The sequence below is a fragment of the Xenopus tropicalis genome, chromosome 3 (assembly GCF_000004195.4).
Source record: "Xenopus tropicalis strain Nigerian chromosome 3, UCB_Xtro_10.0, whole genome shotgun sequence".
Lineage (NCBI taxonomy): Eukaryota > Metazoa > Chordata > Amphibia > Anura > Pipidae > Xenopus > Xenopus tropicalis.
This window is the reverse complement of record NC_030679.2, coordinates 47,325,991-47,344,295: the sequence shown is the minus strand read 5'-3', so window position 1 is coordinate 47,344,295 and position 18,305 is coordinate 47,325,991. Positions and strand designations below refer to the sequence as shown.

At 40.9% G+C, this 18,305-nt stretch overlaps 1 protein-coding gene across 1 annotated transcript in view; it reads right to left on the bottom strand.

Moving 5' to 3' along the window:
• The window catches only part of sncb (synuclein beta), a 28,367-nt gene extending 10,351 nt beyond the window's left edge, over positions 1–18,016 (bottom strand). The window contains exons 1-4 of the mRNA NM_203541.2: positions 17,849–18,016; positions 17,691–17,742; positions 16,345–16,481; positions 1,305–1,346 (exon numbers count right to left, since the gene is read on the bottom strand). Of these exons, the coding sequence (NP_988872.1) occupies positions 1,305–1,346; positions 16,345–16,465 (163 nt within the window). The 5' untranslated portion in view covers positions 16,466–16,481; positions 17,691–17,742; positions 17,849–18,016. The remainder of the gene's footprint in view (positions 1–1,304; positions 1,347–16,344; positions 16,482–17,690; positions 17,743–17,848) is intronic.
• Positions 18,017–18,305: the final 289 nt, after the last annotated feature.

Here is an 18,305-nt window from a genome sequence, read left to right as displayed (position 1 = left end):
GTGACCCCTTATATTCTCATGTCTGTAAATGGATAAGGAACGCTTCAGTAACATCGAATGGGTCATTTATTATGCATGTGGCAAGGTGTAAAGGGCAAAAACAGGTGCAAGCCACAATGGTTTCACACTTTTCACCCTGACCCATGGGTAAACATCTGATGGTTGAGGTACTTACACTGCCAAATGGAGGACAATGACCTGCACTTCAGATAAGCAAGTTAAGAAGCACCAGTGGGTGCAGGCTTTAAATGTGCCCCCTATTAACTACATGCCTGCAAGCATCGTTCTGCAGCATGAGGTACAGTGTGCATCAAAGATCCAGGAGCAAGTGCTCTGAGAATAAGCACCAAGGGCTGCATTTTTGCATTTGGCAGATGGCCCCTCTAATGTCCTTCTTTTTAACCACTGGTGCACATAATTACCTTAATAACTTAGGAGTTTCAGAATCATTTAAGGATATACTTAACTGAATTGAGAGGTATGGTTACAGGCTGGGATCATTTGTGACTGGAATCATTTGTTATTTTGGCCTATATACAGTACATACACACATATGCATATATATCCTCATACACACCACCATACCAAGGTTACTTAAGAAACAATATTTTGTTTCTGTTAAGAAGAATTTTTTTTATAGGCAATAATATACCTATAAATATATATTTCTTTCTGAATAATTGTATGTTGCATACACTAATCACTAGGACCCTGAGTTACAAAGCAAGGATCAATTTAAGTACGATAACTTTGTTACGGCCTGCCTAGGTACATAATGTAGATCTTTCCCTTTTTTACTGTATTTCTCTCTAATGCAGTCATTTATCTTCATCTATTGTCCAAAGGCTAGGGCTGCTCAGACTTACTCTTTGTTCCACACTCTCCTGCCTATGGTATAAATTAAGGAGGCAATGACTGAAGGCAATCAGATTCTGCTCTAACCAGACATATAAAAAAAGCATTAGTAGTATTAGTATCTCTACCATTACCTCCCTAAGTAAGCCTAATAATTACTGTGGAAAAAGTGTACCAAGAGCCATCCTTCCCTGACAATGATATGTATCTGCACTTGTTTCTTGCATGTTTTATGATACAAACAAGCACAAGATGAGCAGCAGCTATTTGCATTAAATACATTATCTCATGATGGGAGACCCTAGTCACCCTTTAGCTCTTGATCCTATTATAAGTGAAGCTGGCTTCCCCTCCCAGAATGCCCCAAGGCTGAGGATGTGTGTCATACAGATTAGAGAATCCTTTGCAGCAACAGTAACAACACAGCTTTGAAAGTGGGTAACACTGACCTGAAGCCACTCCTTGCACCACTCCATCTCGGGTTTTGCTTCCTAAGATAAAGAAAGAACAATATTTTAGTGTTGGTTTTGATATCCTGTTCATTTATAGTGCATTATTTAAATAATAATATGCATTGTGTGAAAGACCTGCACCTTTCCCATGGATATGGCACTGCCTGTGTCTGTGGGTCATAAGCGAATGTCCCCTTGGATGTCCCTTAGCTTGAAGAATAGATACTTATTCCAACTGCATGTGCATTTGGGATAGTCACTCAATACAGAGTTAAACACTGATTAAAGACTTTGCAATGGAAAAAAAAGAGAAATTAAGATTTGTCTTTAGGCCAGCAAGACGTGCAGAAAATTATGTAATGCAAAACCATAAAGAAGAAAAATAAAGACCATTTACCAATTGTCTCAGTATTCCACTACCTACACAGTACTGTAATTTAATTACAAGTAAACCCCCCCTCATAATTGCGAGAAAACCACATTTTCACTTAGCATTCTACATATTTCAGTGAATGAATTTATCTCTAGTTTGTGTTTTATCTTGTCATGCTACAGTAGATAGAATGGCTAAACCAGATAAGTAAAAGATTTGCTTTCAATGATAGATCAATTGGGATTGCTCAAAGTAGCGGTAGCTCTGTCATTGGTGCTCCTCTAATTCAGCAAGAATTGCAATAAGACCCACACATTCAGGCTAAGGTTACATTGTTGATTATTTTCACTGCACACTGAGAAAGCACTTTGTTCCAAGAATTTCTGCAAGTACACTTGAGTCTGAAGGTCAAGGATATCTAACAAGCAGTGCTTCTCAAACTGTGATACTGTGCCCCCTAGGGAGAACCAAGTAACTGGGGTTTCCAGCTGGAAAGCTGATGAAGCAAAAATCCCTTGGGGAGGGCACATCAGCTTTGCAGGCCTCCAGACAGACCTGTTTTAAAGGGTAACAGCACAATTTATTGGTATGGTTCATATTATATTTACATAAAGGTTTGGCTCCCTTTGTGTACAGTACACTCATTCCTAGCATATTTGAATGAATGGCACTGCAACAATGGTTGCACTGCCATAGTGTACCATGAAAATTGTGTATAACCAGAAGTGGCAAACAAATTATGTTATTTTTATTGTTGCTTAATAATGATGGTAAGACTGACCTCAATAAAGATTTTTTAAGAAAAGGTAACAGGAAGATAATACCAAGGTATAAATAGGCTTAATACCTTTACAGATTCATCCGTGATCCAAATGCTTGGGCTCTGCAATTCTGGAGTACGGGTGAGGGCTGTCACCTGCACCTGCCCCATAATAACCCTAATAACTGTGCATCACCTGTAACCTGTAAAGCTGCTGGTACATGTGAGCTCGGTTTTTATAGGCCATTGCTAAAGGTCTGACTGAGGTCTGGACAGAAAACCATAGTCAACAGTCAGTGGTGATATAAGTGCACCTTGCTTTAAAGGAACAGTAACACCAACAAATAAAAGAGCTTTAAAGTAATAAAAATAGAATGCACTGTTGCCCTGCACTGGTAAAACTGGTGTGTTTGCTACAGTAACACTACTATAATTTATATAATAAGCTGCTGTGTAGCCACGGGGGCAGCCATTCAAGCTGGAAAAAAGGAGAAAAGGCACAGGTTACATAGCAGATAACAGACAAGTTCTGTAGAATACAATAGTGTTTTATCTGTTATCTGCTATTTGCCTGTGCCTTTTCTCCTTCGAATGGCTGCCCCCATACTACACAGCAGCTTATTTATATAAATTATAGTAGACTTTCTGAAGCAAACACACAACTTTTATCAGTGCAGGGCAGCAGCACATTATATTTTAGTTACTTTTATACACTTTCATTTTTTGGTTACTGTTTGGTTACTGTTACTTTAAACCCTAAGCTGTTCTAAAGAAACTGCCCCCCCCCATGCCTGTTTCATAATAAACCATATTAACCATATTAACCCACAGAACCTGTTTAGAAAAACATTTTATTGGGAATTAATTTATTGTGGCTTTGTGCTCTCCCAGTGACATGGGCTACTGTAATGATTACCTCACCGGCCAACAGAAGAGACAACAGCAGGAATGGCTTCTTCTCTTTTAGGGCTCTGGCACACGGGGAGATTAGTCGCCCGCGGCAAAACTCCCTGTTCGCGGGCTACTAATCTTCCCGAGTTGCCTTCCCCTGCCATCCCACCGGCGAACATGTAAGTCACCGGTGGGATGGCAGACGCGGCGGGGCGATTTCGGGAAATTGCCGAAAAAGACTCGCGAGTCTCGGGGAGATTTTGCCGCGGACGACTAATCTCCCCGTGTGCCAGAGCCCTTAGACCACTGAGGAAGCTGCTTGATTGCACTGTTGTTATTTACAGACTACCATGCTCTGGGCTGATTTGCTCTGGATTTTCTAGAAATGGAGTTTAAATAACAACCGTTGATCTTAACACACAAATTTTATAAAACAAATTATGTAATATAACAGCATAATGCTTCCATCCCAGGAGCTACTAAATAAACTGCATTTACATTATCCAGCAATTGTTGGCGATATTAATAAATGCTTTGGCTAAAAATGCCACAGCCTAAGATTTTATTTTCATGCAAACAAACTGTATAACCTCCTAAGGGAGCAAAACACTTTCCTCCTAGTTTATATTTACATAGCAGCCTCCAATGGGAACCTAAAAGAAATGGATGATGATATTACTGTAGCTGCCACTGTTGCCTTGGAAAGAAACAAAATGAAATAAGCTATATAAATCTCCAGCACTCTAAGCTACAATCCTGGTTATGCTGTGTCGGGGCGCAATGTGCATTTTTCATTTTCACAAATGGAAAAATAGTGTTAGCTCTCATTTACCAGTTTTAGTGATCAATATTGGCATATGCCATAACTAAGATAGTAGAGGGCCAATTTATGACCTCAAACAAGGGTGTTTTAATAAATTAGCAAAATGGACATATGTCCAGGGTTTACAAGGATTGGGAGCCCACCAGCAGGGTCGGACTGGGCCGCCGGGGCACCGGGAAAAAACCCAGTGGGCTCTCCACCCATCCTCTGGTCTCCCTCCCCCAATGCACTGCAGGTAAGTTTCATTTCCATGTGCTCGGGGAGGGGGGCAGACAGGTGGGGGCCCTGTGGGGAGGTGTGTGAAGGCCATGGCAGGGGCCATTGGGGGGTGAAGGGGCCCCTAAAGCAGAAGCCCTGGTGGGCCCTGCACCCAGGGCCGCCATCAGGGGGGCACAGGGGGGACACTCATCCCGGGCCCGGGCGTTTTTAACTTTAAAGAGGGCCCAGCCATACTAGAGTTTTCTTAGCTCGGGCCCCCTTCAATCAGGCCCAGGCCCTGTCATTGCAGGCGTCCTCCGCTATCTCCCGTGGCTCCCCGCTGCATCTGCGCTTTTATAAGGTTGTGCCCGTGCGTACTGACGTCACACGTACGAGGCGCAACCTTATAAAAGCTCAGATGAAGCGGGGAGCCGCGGGACATAGCGGAGGATGGCACCCAAGCCGGAGGAAGCAGGGGAGGGGAATCCGGCTGGAGGAAGCAGGAGGATAGTGGGGGGGACCTGGAGGATGCCTGAGGTGTGCCCTGGGGGGAGCTGGAGGATGCTTGGGGGGCCCTGCGGGAAGCAGCAGGATGCAGGGGGGAGCAGGAGGTTGCTTGGGGGTGCCCTGGGGGAAGCAGGAGGATGCTGGGGGGAGCTGGAGGATTATTATTATTATTATTATTATTAACATTTATTTATAAAGCGCCAACATATTCCGCAGCGCTGTACAATAAGTGGGTTTCATACATTGGACATACAGAGTAACATATAAAGCAATCAATAACCGATACAAGAGGTGAAGAGAGCCCTGCCCAAAAGAGCTTACAATCTACAGGGAGAAAGGGTTGAGACACAAGGTGTGGGAATGGGCGTGTCAGAGCAGGAGGATGCTTGGGGGAGCTGGAGGATGCTTGGGGGGCCCTGGAGGAAGCAGGAGGATGCTGGGGTGAGCTGGAGGACAACTGGAGGATGCTGGGGTACCTGCCCTGCAGAATGTAACCCCTGGTGATTTCTGATGGCGGCCCTGCCTGGAACCCCCTAGTCTGACCCTGCCCACCAGTAGACCTTTCATCTGGTATAACTTTTTGAAGCATTCTGAATAGTTTGCCTATATTTTAATGAACTGGAGGAGCTCTACAGCTTCTTATTTTAATTTAATTACCTTGGAGTGTCCCCATTTTCTTGTTTATATGCTCCCATGGTTGTTGGTCCATAGCGGAACACCTAGGGTCATGTCTAATTTAGCAACTGCTTATCATTTCTTCATGGCTTGCCATATTATGTTAACATTCATGTTCTTGAAGTTTATTCTATCACAAATTTCTTGGGGCAGTGAGGGTCCATGCTTGAAATCTTTTCCCTGGCCCCACTGGTACCTTAAAGTTGCTTTGACCACAAAGGGCAATTGTAATTGTTTGCTGCAGTCCTTCCAGGAATATATGCAATTTATTAACAGTCTAAAAGTCTAAAGAAATTAGCACAAAGGTCATTTGGATGCAGAACACAACTGTCGGCATCCATTTCCAAGAAAACATATATTAAAAGACCCATCTGCCTTTCAATATTCAACCTGTGTGGACATGGCAGTTACAAATGAATTAACCAGCTGGTTAAAGGCAAACATGCTATTAATAGTACATTTGCTCAGAAAATGATCATTTATATTCAGTGTGAGCAGATGGGAGTGTCTTACATGCTTCCACTGCTCTTTACTGCCAATAATATCAGTAGAATCAATATTCTAGATTTACTTTTAAATGTTTATCTGTGAATAATTGGCCTGCTATTGCATTCCTGGCGTTCAGTCTCTTTTCTATATGATGCCACAATTTACATCACAATCACTGCTGGAGCACTTAGACTTCTGGTTCTTAAAATATTCAGATGCCCTAGCTGATCATACCCACACTTAGATAACTATAGCCTTCCACCCCTTACGTTCTCCATCTGTCACTACTGCAGTTTGTATTAAATGCAATATTCATCTGCCCGACTCTCCAATCACCTGTCAAACCACCATGCAAATCATTTCACTTTAATAACATTTCCTAAACCATAAAATACAGAATTCTCTCTCCCCTGGAACATCTCTTGAAGGGAAAATATTCACCATTTATGAACTGAATTAATTTTCTATTAACTGTTCTTTCAACTGAAAATAAATATAAGTACTATGTGTACCGAACATTTGTATAATTGTGTCTTATTTGTATGTGGAAGTTGCCATATTACTTGGCTTTAGTGATGAACACATTTTTTCGCCAGGCATGGATTCGCAGAGAATTTCCGCATTTTGTCATTGGCGAATTGTTTTGCAAAGCTTCCGTGAAAATTCGTTGTCGCGCATCAAATTGGTTGCATCATAAAAGGGGGCGGGTGCATCAAAAAGAGCGCGGTCGACAAAAAAATAGATGCGGGCCACAAAAAATAGACGCGGGTGACAAAAAATTTTTTGCGACAAATGCGTTTCGCGAATTTTCTTTCCGTTTCGCAAATTTTATGGACAGATAAACTGGACAGATTCGCTCATCACTACTTGCCTTGACATACTTGAAAGTGTTTTTTATTTTGTTGTCTATGGACTCATTTAAAGAAAGCAATATAGCAGCTCCCTCTTGCATTAAATATACACATACAGAAAAGAAATGTTATCTAAAATTCCTGTGCAATAACATCCAAAACATCATAATCTGGCAGCAAATGGGGTGTTTCCAGGGCAGTTCCCCAGTCCACTACAAAAGAAGACAAAACAAAAGCGTCCCATCAGAATAGGAACAAAATATCAACAGATTGAGTGGGGTTGGGAAGGATCCTGCTTCTAACCATTTGACTTATGTCATGGTCAGTCCCTATTTCTCTAAGGTTTTCTGGTGGGCACCTGGCATCCCAGTCTGACACTGGAGTTCATGTCAATGAAGTGGGCTCCGTTGTCAGATGAATCAAGAAGTAAACCATTCTTTGCTGCTGAAATCTCTTGTTAGCTACCTGTGAACCCAGTTAATAAGAAGGATTTATCACTGTCTCACTAGAATTTGCACGTTCGCAAATAAATTTGCAAGGGCTTGCCCTGCTTGATTCAACTTGAGTGCCGGTGCTTAACTTTTTTTGCTTGTATTTTGGGAGGGTGCCAATCCCTCTGGCATTTGTGCACCAAGTTTCACTGCCTGGAGTGCCAGGGTGAGCAGGTAAGATTTCTTATTACTTCTTTTCACTATAATTTGCTGACATCAGAACTACGCTCTCTAAAGGACCTGCTGCTTGAAGATGAATTTGTTCTGAGAGATTATAACAGCCCCATAAAAGACAGCAAACTCATTGCTCCATGGAGCAGCAGATGTAGGAAGTAGAGTCTTTATACCAAGTATATTAGGGCTAAATGGCAAATATAGGGCAAGATGATAACAGAAATTGTCTTGAGTCTTGGTTTCCTCTAAAACCCCAAAAAACATACAGGTACCTTGCTGCACAAACTACTGTACAAACTACAAGATGTCCAGGGTTCTATGACATTTACTTTTATAGCTGACACAATCTAGAGTTTCCTTATATACACTGTGCTTCCTTAGCTGATATTGCCTACAGCAGTTATCTACTTGTTGAGCAAGCCGGCTGGCTAACTCCCAACAATCAACACCCTGCAGTACTGGATGCTGTACATGGTTTCAGATCAAGACAATAGTCAATTCATTTGCCTGTGTGGCATATACTTGGGCAAGAGACAACTGTAACACCTTTAAATATACATGAAAGGGATCAAGCCTATATAAATATTGGCTCCTGCCAATCACAAGAATATAACACCAATCTGCAGGATTAACCAGAAACAAACATGTGGAATTACATTGAGGTTTAGAATAAGGTTGTATGTATATTTTTATCTATATAACGCTACTAGTGTAAGCAGTGCTGTAAAGCAGAACAATATACAAAAGAACAGAAGGGTTGAATACAATAAAAAAAAAAACAAAATACAAATAACTACAACATACTTTCAAGTTTAAGTGCTAACAGTTGGCACAAGAGGGAATCCCTGCCTTGTAGATCTTAAAGTCTAGAACGCTATATAAAAGCACGTGGAACAGGTTAATCTTGTATATTGAAAATATCCCTTAATGGCATACCAGATATCCAAATTCTGCCTTATAGGAAAATATTTAGTTTAAGTTTTCTGGTGCAGAAAAGAATATACACATGCATAAATATATGCAAAAATACATGGCTAAATATATAAAATTAATGGAAACCAGAGATTGCACCCCTACTGCAATTTTTTTTATATATAGGTCACACAACCTTAGTCTTGATTCCTAAACACAGTAAAAAACATAAAGTCAAGCATCTTTTTGTGCCTTTTGTAATTCAACCACAACACAAGGTATTCACTTATTCTTAGAAAGAGATCTTCCTAAAAGCATAGATCATAACACTTTTCAACTTTTCAGATTCACTATTTATTGCTTGGACTACTAAGTTCCAATTCCTGGGTTTTAGAATACCAGGCAGACTTGCAATATGAAGTCTAACTTTCTCAAACAACTGGGAACAAGAATCATACACATCTTGGTTTACTTATAACATTCTCCTTTTTTGTTTTACAGCAACATTACCTTCAGAATACCATTTGTAAAACCTAGATCATAAACTACACACATGGTAGTGCCACCAACAGAATGTTGGCTAGACATACCAACAATGGACCTCTTACTGTACTGAAAGGTTTAAAAATGTTTGGGTGTTTGCATCTTTTCTGAAAAAATATTCTTGAAGGCATATAGCTGATACTACTCCTTTACTACATGATCTACCTCAGCATTTATATAATAGACTGTTATTAAAAAAGGGTAAGTTGGTTTATAGGTATAATTTTCCTCTTGGCAGATATTTCAGGTTCCAAAGGTTTTATAAAAGGGTACATGGAACCTAAAACAAAACAAAATAAAAAACAACAGAATGCAGATATTACAGGGCCAGACCCACCAGTGCTGAAAGTAATAGCAGGAAAAAATAAAGTGGAGGACATGATTTTTGCTTCTTTTGAATTTGTGATATAGTGCAGCATTAAAGTGATACTGACACGAAAAAACTACTTTTTAAAATATGAATCTACATAAAAAGTTGCCTATAGGTCGTGTTGATCATTTGTTGCTGATAGGCTTGCTTTTGTAAGTAATTGTTACTTGAAATCCCAAAACCTGACTGTTTTGCCAGCCTGACTGTCCCTTCTCAGCCTGTCAGTTATAGCTTCTAATGCTAACAGACAAATATGGCTGCCCCCTCATAGAGGAACATGGGGCATCAGATAGGGAATGTAAAAGCTTTGACAAATACTTTTATGGCAAAATTATAAATAGCATGCAAAGACAATGTTATGACAGATGTAAAAAAAGGTTTCATTTCTGGTGTCAGTATCTCTTTAAGAGAAAAATTGGCAAAAAAAAGACCCCCCCAAATCACTTCCCTGCCTACGAGCTTATTTGCGTTTAATATACTTCTCATTATGTAAAGAAACATTTCCTTAAAATATTCTTATATATATATATATATATATATATCAGTCCTTGGAGTATCTGCACTTTAATGCAAAAAATATGTATATCACAGGGTTCACAGCCAAATTTATTATACACAAAAAATACTTAACCCATTTTGAGGAAGGTCCTGTTGAGGACCGAAACGTCGGATTGTTTTTTGTGCAATGTGTTCACAATAAATTTGTGACTATTTTTATAGGGTGTGCCAGGCGTGAAGTAATATATATATATAACTCTATTTGTCATAAATGACAAATCTCTAACCTCAACCTCCAGCTGCTGAGGAAGATGGGAGATTATTCAGCAGCAGCAGGAGCATAGCGGCCCAGACATTGAAGCCCCAGATGAATATGAGGCTGGAAATAATGAGCCTATTGCAAGTATATGATGTGAGTCAAACCTTAGTAAGCACTGCCCTTGCCTGTCTGCATAATGGATAGCTCATATAATAGCTGCTGATCGCCACCATTTAATTTGGCTGAACATTTTATCCAGGAGCCCCAGAGGGCTATGATTGCAGTTGTACATAAAGAAATACCCAGACAAACTGTGATTAACTCATCTGATCCCGGAAAAAGCAGCTGCACATCTCAAGGAATCAATAGCAAATATCCTGTTCAGAGAATTGCCTATCAATGGCTTTCCCTCAGGGACAAGAGGGTGAAGATTTTTGCCTGGAGATCAAGGCACGGAAACATCTGTGTTTAATTAACTTTTCTAATTTGTATTTCACACATGTAGCTACGATGTGAATGGGTCACGCCAGATTTGGTGACTGTAGAAACTAATCAATTAGACCAGTCTCTCTTTTGATAAGAGTATACACAGAATGCTGGGTTATGCAGATCTTGTCTACTACTGCTAACTACAGATGGCACATTAAAAGAAATGTTAATCTATTATGCCATAATACAGAAACACCACCTGCACTTTTGAATAAGGGCCCGCTCCCCTGTACCTGATCATAAAGGACAAAGTAGCACAGTGGGGTTGGAAGGCCCCACATCTGGTTAAATTTCCATCACAAATGTTTAAGTATGGCCCCCATAATGGTGCACAGACAAGACTCCTGTCAGCGGCCCAGTTGAAGCAGGGGACTGGACTTCCACTACGGTGAGGTGTTTGGTGGACTGGGTGAAAAGAGGTCAGGATTGGGAAAATCAGGGCATGGTCATGTTAATATATTCTTGTTAAAATCTTTGTATTGAGGGAAAAAAGATTCCTATACTTTTTACTGCACTTTGTACTGTATGTATCTTAGTAAATGAGTCCCCTTTGCTTACTTTTCTTGGGCCAATGGTTCTTGTGAAAGAAAGCTGAGATAGATGCAGGGTTCTGATGGGTGTGGGAAACAGTTTTACATTGCAACTGGCTTTGCTTTGCTTATCCAGCTAAGAACAGCAGTGGACACTATTCATTTATATAAAAAAATATTATGTTTATCAAAGAGCCAACTGAAGAAAAATAAAAGGGTTTCATCTAGGATCAAATTTTATGTAAACTTGTCTTTTCTTCAAAAGCCTCTGGTCACCATACCACAGATAATGGCCTGATAAATCATTTAGAAATGAAGTAAAGAGAATGGTCATAACAAAACATTGCTTTTAACACAAATGTCATTCATAGCACAATCTTAGAGAACCCAGGCAATATTTTCCCAGTCTAGTAACTATTACCAACCCTATTACTTTCATTACTATATAATGCACTAGACCAGTGCAGTCCAACTTCTGTGGTACCGAGGGCTGGAATTTTTCTGGCCTACATGGTGGAGGGCCGATAATGAAAACCAGTTTTGACCACTCCCCTTTTTTAAACTGCACCCACTTCAAACTACACCCATGTTATCACAAGAGCTTTTAAGACCATCCCACATTAATGGTGGCAACACAGCAAAAACCCAATGGTTGGTGCTCACTGAAGGGATATCACCCTTCATTCATATGTGAAAGAATTATATTATGTCATAGTAAGACATACACTTAAATCCATATGCCTCCTTCTGTGGATAGACAGCAACCCCCAGCATATAATTACACACCTTAGGGACCATATAATGACTATTTCCAAATGCTAACAAACTCCCAGAACAAACCCCTGCCAGGTTCACCTCCCACAGGCAGCACAGGGCAGGGAGAGTCAGGCATTCACAGGCAACATAAGAAAAGGCAGAGTATGGCACACACGGGCAGCATAGGGAAGGCAGAGTATGGTACACACAGGCAGCATAGGAGAGGCATAAAGCAGGCAGAGTACTGCTTGCCCTCCCCTGCCTGTGTGTGCCATACTCTGCCTGCCCTCCCCTGCCTATGTGTGCTATACTATGCCTGCCCTCCCCTGCCTATGTGTGCCATACTATGCTTGCCCTCCCCTGCCTATGTGTGCCATACTATGCCTGCCCTATGGCACACACGGGCAGCATACAGAGACACAATGCTGGATGTGTCACAGGGAATCTGAGGGGACACAGTCTGAGGTGTGAACAGGTGAACAATGTGGGTGATTACAGCCTGAGCCTGAGGTGTGAACAATGCAGGGGGAAAACAATGAAGGCATTTTTAGGTGTGAACAGTACAGGAGATTACATGATTAAACAATACAGGGGGATTACAGCCTGAATCTGAGATGTGAGCAATGCCGGGGTGCCAGTTAATCTCAGTACTGATACCATTTAAAGCTTACACAAAGGTAAGCCATCAAAGCAGCCAGACGGGGGGGGGGGGGGGCACACAGAGGGGGGTCGCGGGCCACCAGTTGGACAGCCCTGCACTAGACCAGTAAATAACTACTTGCTAATTGGATGCTCTGAGTTACTGAACTGTTCATATAAAATACAAACATTCTATCACTTCTCTGCTGATTTCGGATTACTCCATCACATACATGGCAAACAGCAGGTATTTATGAAAGCCAGGCATTTATTTCAAAATAGCACAAATCAAACTACAAAGAGACTCCAGTCATACATATCACTACTTTGTCAATGAGTTTGATTTCTAGTCATACTTCTTCAGATTCTGATACAGTATAACTGCACAAACCAGCCTCAATGAGGGGTTAGAATGTAAACCTTGTATACAGGGCAGCTGCCAGTTTGCCAGCAGACCACAATCAAAGCTATACACTCAGAACTGGCTATCTTAGTAACCAAGGGGCATTGTGTGGTATCATGTTGGAACAGTTAGCACTATTTAAAGGCTGCAGGTAGCATCCTTTATAAACATATACCCAAGATAAGCATGGATACCTTTATTTGCTCTGTGTTTGAATGCTTGAAAAAAATGTTGTTTTCAAGTTACATTTTTCATCACAATAGCAGAAATATATTGTACACGTTTTTGATTCATTTTCACGTGGAATTACCAATAAAGTACAGAAGGAAGGCAATACAGGGCAAATATACTTTTTATACTTCATATCTTGTGCTGTATCCTGACCACATGGCTGAAAGATTATTCTATTCTTCTATTCTGTTATTCTAGAACTTGAAAAAAGGCATTGTAAGATTTTTTAATTACTAAATTGTATGGCTCTTGTACTAATTAAAATTTTACACAAAGAAATAATTTACTGTTACATCAAGCATGCAGGCTGTAATAATACAACTGACAGTTCCTGGTCATTTTAATTGCACAAACAGCTCATTTTAAAATTAGCATGCATGGCTGTTTTGTGAATTCTTTAAATGAAAAATGTTTCTCTTCTGTAGGGTGGGCATTTAATAGTGTGAGCATTTGATACAGATTTTGCTATTATAAGCACATTTAATATTATACCTAATACTTCACTGTATGATTGTATCAATATCTTCACCATTCTTATCTAAATCTTCCTCTTTTATTGACACTGAGCAGACTACTAAGGCTCACTCTAGGCCCCACCTTTCACTGTGTTTCTCAAGATATTACAAACATTGTATCAAGGACAGAGGTCACGCTAAGAGGCCTAAGCTTTCCTATAATTAGCAGCACAGAAACATAAGGGGGAAGAAGAATGGGACCATGGGGAATACTTAAAGCTTCCCCTTGCCAGTGTGCAAAATAGGAAGCTGGGTGAATATGAAAGACCCTTGAACAAATGAAACATCCTATTCTCTGAGATGCTGCCATTGTATTTTGAATGATTCATTTTTGTCTTTGACTAAGATTATTGCTCACATCTCTCCTAAAATTATCATGTTTGGTAAATATGTGCAGAATATAAAAAAACATTTTTAGCTCTGCAAAATATATATTGCTAGGAGGTAGCCAGTGGGCTACTGCATGTATATTTAAGGTAAGGATGCATTAGTCAGAAACTGGCCCACTCCCTTCCCTGCTGCTCATTACAGTCTGCCTCCTATCATATGTACTGGGCCTCCATTCACCCTAATAGCCACTACAGCTGCTGGCTGCTTCAGATCTAACTATAGGCAACAAAGGCCTAGGAAGACTGGTGTGTAAATGGCTTAAATGATAAATGTTCTAACAGCCTCCCATGGAACCTGGCAATAATAGGGTATACAGTATGTGCATAATTCTGGGAGCACAGATATAGCCTATATTCTATACATGACACACATCAGTAAGCAATGAATCAGGCAAGTGGTATTTTCCCTGCTCGTGACTGGCACTAAAAAAAACCCAGATTACTGAGTAAATAAAAGGCAGAAAGGTCTCTGCTTTGTTTGTAGGCAAGCCCCTAAAATGCAAAGTAATCTTGTTTTTATTAAATATGCTAGTTCCCTTTAAATACAGCTATTTAAAAATGTTAATTTCTGCTTCTTTATAGGCTTGACTTATGCTAGAGACCCTGTGGTGCAATGTACCCCAACCCACATAAGATTTTTATGGTATCTAGCGAGCCTAACATCTCCATACACCCCTTTAAATGACATTACTAGTATTCTGGCCTTCACAACATAACATAGCAGGTAATAGTAGACCCACAGCATGGAAACTCTTGCACAGCACTAGACATATTCAGCACTGGACAGCTCCCAGTAACACAGTCCTTGCCTATCATATCATAATTTTTTTTCCACTCTGCAGCCTTGTTGGGAGAAATATTACTGTTTTGGCCAAAAAATTCTCCTTGGGAGCTCATGGTGCTTACAGCCATGTGTGTAATCTCACACACATGCACATAATGATAGTGCTGGGAGTTTCCTCATTATTTGCATTCTTCGAATCCCAAAATGGCCACCTGCACCGGAAGCTGTCTCCTGGTATGGGCAGCATAATGCATTTTTGGCTAAAATAGTATTGCTTCCCCTTTATCCTGCACCTCCAGTGGGGGATATTTTTTTTAATGGCCTTTAATCACTGATGGTGGGGCAGGGTGCAAAGTACAAGCAGGTACAAACAAGTATCTCTATTGTACTTTGCACCTGCCAGTGCCTCTGGCCACAGTTTCAGAATAGAGTGTATGGACCTAAATTGTCTCCATGATTTCATAGCTGCCTGTTATGGCAGTACTGTATTTATTAGGGATGAGCTAGGGAACACAGGTCTACAACCCCCTTCCTGCCACAATCTGAGACATTATTGCGATGCACAAGTTAGGGAGCAGTGTGCAAAGGAATTGTATTTACCTTGTGCCCTATTGCAAGTAAGAATGGAGCTGCTTTCCGCCCACTGTTGCTGAACTCTGCACTGGATTTTAAATCATCAATAAGTCTTATGATGTCATTCATCTCTATTGTATCCAAACTCCTACCTCAAATGCCTTATTTACATTATTATGCATTATTTGTTACATTACAAGTAATGCAATGATTCTTTAGGCAATGGTCATAGTATATTAGTAATTTCTTAAGATTTCCACACATGCAGTGGCAACATCTTTTGACTAAACAGAAGTGGACAGTTATTCTGAGTGCAGGCAAAAGCATATCTTGACTGATTGCCAAAACAGCAGATAAGCCCCCTTGTCTCCTATGTGGGGTTAACCAGTCAACTTGAAATAGTATAGTTCAACACTTCCATGATGATTTGCACAGTGCAATTTTACCTTGCACATATGAGGCCATACTATAATATATCTCTGCACTTTTTGCAGGATTTATATTCGACTGAATTATTAGTGTTCTGCCCAACCAAATCCAAACCCTTGATGTCATGTGACAACTGAAAGTGACAGTTTCTGTTCACAGATGTACATCTTTTCATTTTTCTCAAGTTTTAATATACAAATTAGGGATCCGATATAGTTGGGTAAGATTTGTTCTTCGTCCGAATCTAAACATTACCAATTTGGTGCATCCCATATAGGCATGTTAATGTAAAAATAGTTACAGAAGTACATACTGTACCAATGCGTGTACTAAATTCTCCTAAAAAAACCAATGCAATAAACAATGACATAAATGTGTTCTCATGAACCGCCACTTTAAAAGTTTGAGAGACCCTGCCAAGGATGTATAATGAAAGAAAACAAAGGGATTTTTTATCTGCAATTCCACATACATAAGATACCTACCCACATATAGGACACCTTCCTTGGTTTTCTCTGCAGCCTCCGCTACCCCTTGCTTAGTCTTTTCGGCTGCAGCCACCACACCTTCCTTTGCTTTGGACAAGCCTTTCATAAGCACATCCATTCTGATCTGTTGCAGTCTGCAGAGGGAGAAAGAGAGGGGGGAGAGGCAGCAGCTTAGGAGGGTAGGCACAGGAAGCAGGAAGATGGCACAAGGCTGCAGCCCCTGCAGCTCCCTCTGACCTGCTTTTCAGACAGGACGCCACCCCTACTCAGATTTGATTAGTGCTTCCCCAGGACTGATGGAATGGAAGAGAGCAAATAAGGTATTGAAATCAAATTAAACATACTATCAACAGATATGATCTCATAAGTCATGCAACCTGCTGTATGTGAATCTTCATGTGTGCAAAAATGTATATTCATACATGTATGTGTTATACAACCAATCCTGCTTTATACTAAATAAAATATTATTGAACCGTGTCTGTTCTTGGCATCCATGAAACAAATTGTCAGTACCAGTAAAGGGTGCTACAAATCAATGCTAATAGTGACTATAAGGATATAATTTCCTACATATAAATCTATAATCTCTCCACTAATAGAGAGTTTCTGCTGTATGGTATATTTCATGTAGATAACACAGTGTTTTCCATACACAAATACATACACATATTTGTGTGTCTGATAAAATCACACAGTGCCTGTGGTTTCCATATAGATGGGTGTATTTATAAGTGTACATGTAGAAATTCCAGCTTTGTAGTTGTTGCTTTGCTGATGCATGCATGCTTGAAAATATAAATTGTTCTCTGGGTCCCATGTCCTTGAAACCTAGGGGATTCATTTCTACAGAAATAACAGAGGAAGGATATAAGGGGGAGGTGCACAAAAGCCATCATCAACTTGTGCACAGGCATTATCGCTTTCAGGAGGGAGTGATGGAGATAGTGGAACCTGAGAAGGAGAAAATCCTACAGGAAAGATAAAGGCAGGGAATGGAAAAGAAGACATGTAAGCTTGGCCATCTTGTAATAATGGACGTAAGGGGAGACTGTGATTTGTTTGGAGGTACCCTATTTTCACCCTGCTCTGACAGCCAGACAGACTCTGTATGAGTGATTACTGGGGATTACACTATAGGAGATGCCTTACTGCTTGATACATGGAGGGGAGCTTGCAGAAGGATGTGGATATGGATCTGTTGAGAAGAGATAATTCAGTGACAGATGCGAGCTACCCCCCCCCCCCCCACCCCTGCTGCCCTTCCTTATGTCCTAAGGGCCCTACAAAGAGATGTAATTTAAAGAAAAAACATCCACGTAATGCACTACACAAACACTCACCTTCCAAGACCTCTCTTTTTTCAGCTACAGCTTCCTGTGCAAAATAAGCTGCCTGTGAAATAGGGAAAAAGGAGAACTCGTCAGACAGATGAGGTGCTCTTATGATGCTCTCTGGAAATGGAGATCTGCCAACCAGCCAGCCCTTCTCTTTGCCTTACCTGAGCTTCACAGGAAAATCTGCCTCTCTTCTTCCTCTGTGTGGAGATGAGGCAGAGGAGGGCTCAGATGCAAAGCTCACAGGGGGTCCCTCGGCAGGCAGTGTCAGTGCTACAGAGGCATGGGATGCTACACTCTCAGCCCCTACACCCGCCTCCTTTTCTGAGAAGCAGCTAGGCTTACTTCTTCTGTTCGTGCTGTGTACCCCCTTGTGGTAGGAGATTCTACAAACAGGCAGGCACAGCAATCACAGGCAAAGACTCTTACAGCTAGCTACCCACCCCCAATCTGTTCTCTGAGCCTATGGCAAGCAACCCCCAACGCTCATAAACTAGCATGGGTGAACAAGGGAAGACCCACCCTCAGTTCGCTTCCTTGACCTTTTCTCCTTCATGCAAGGGTGCTCTGTGACCTCACGTGTACCTTCGGTAACTTAGGGGCAACTGCAGTGAGCTGATA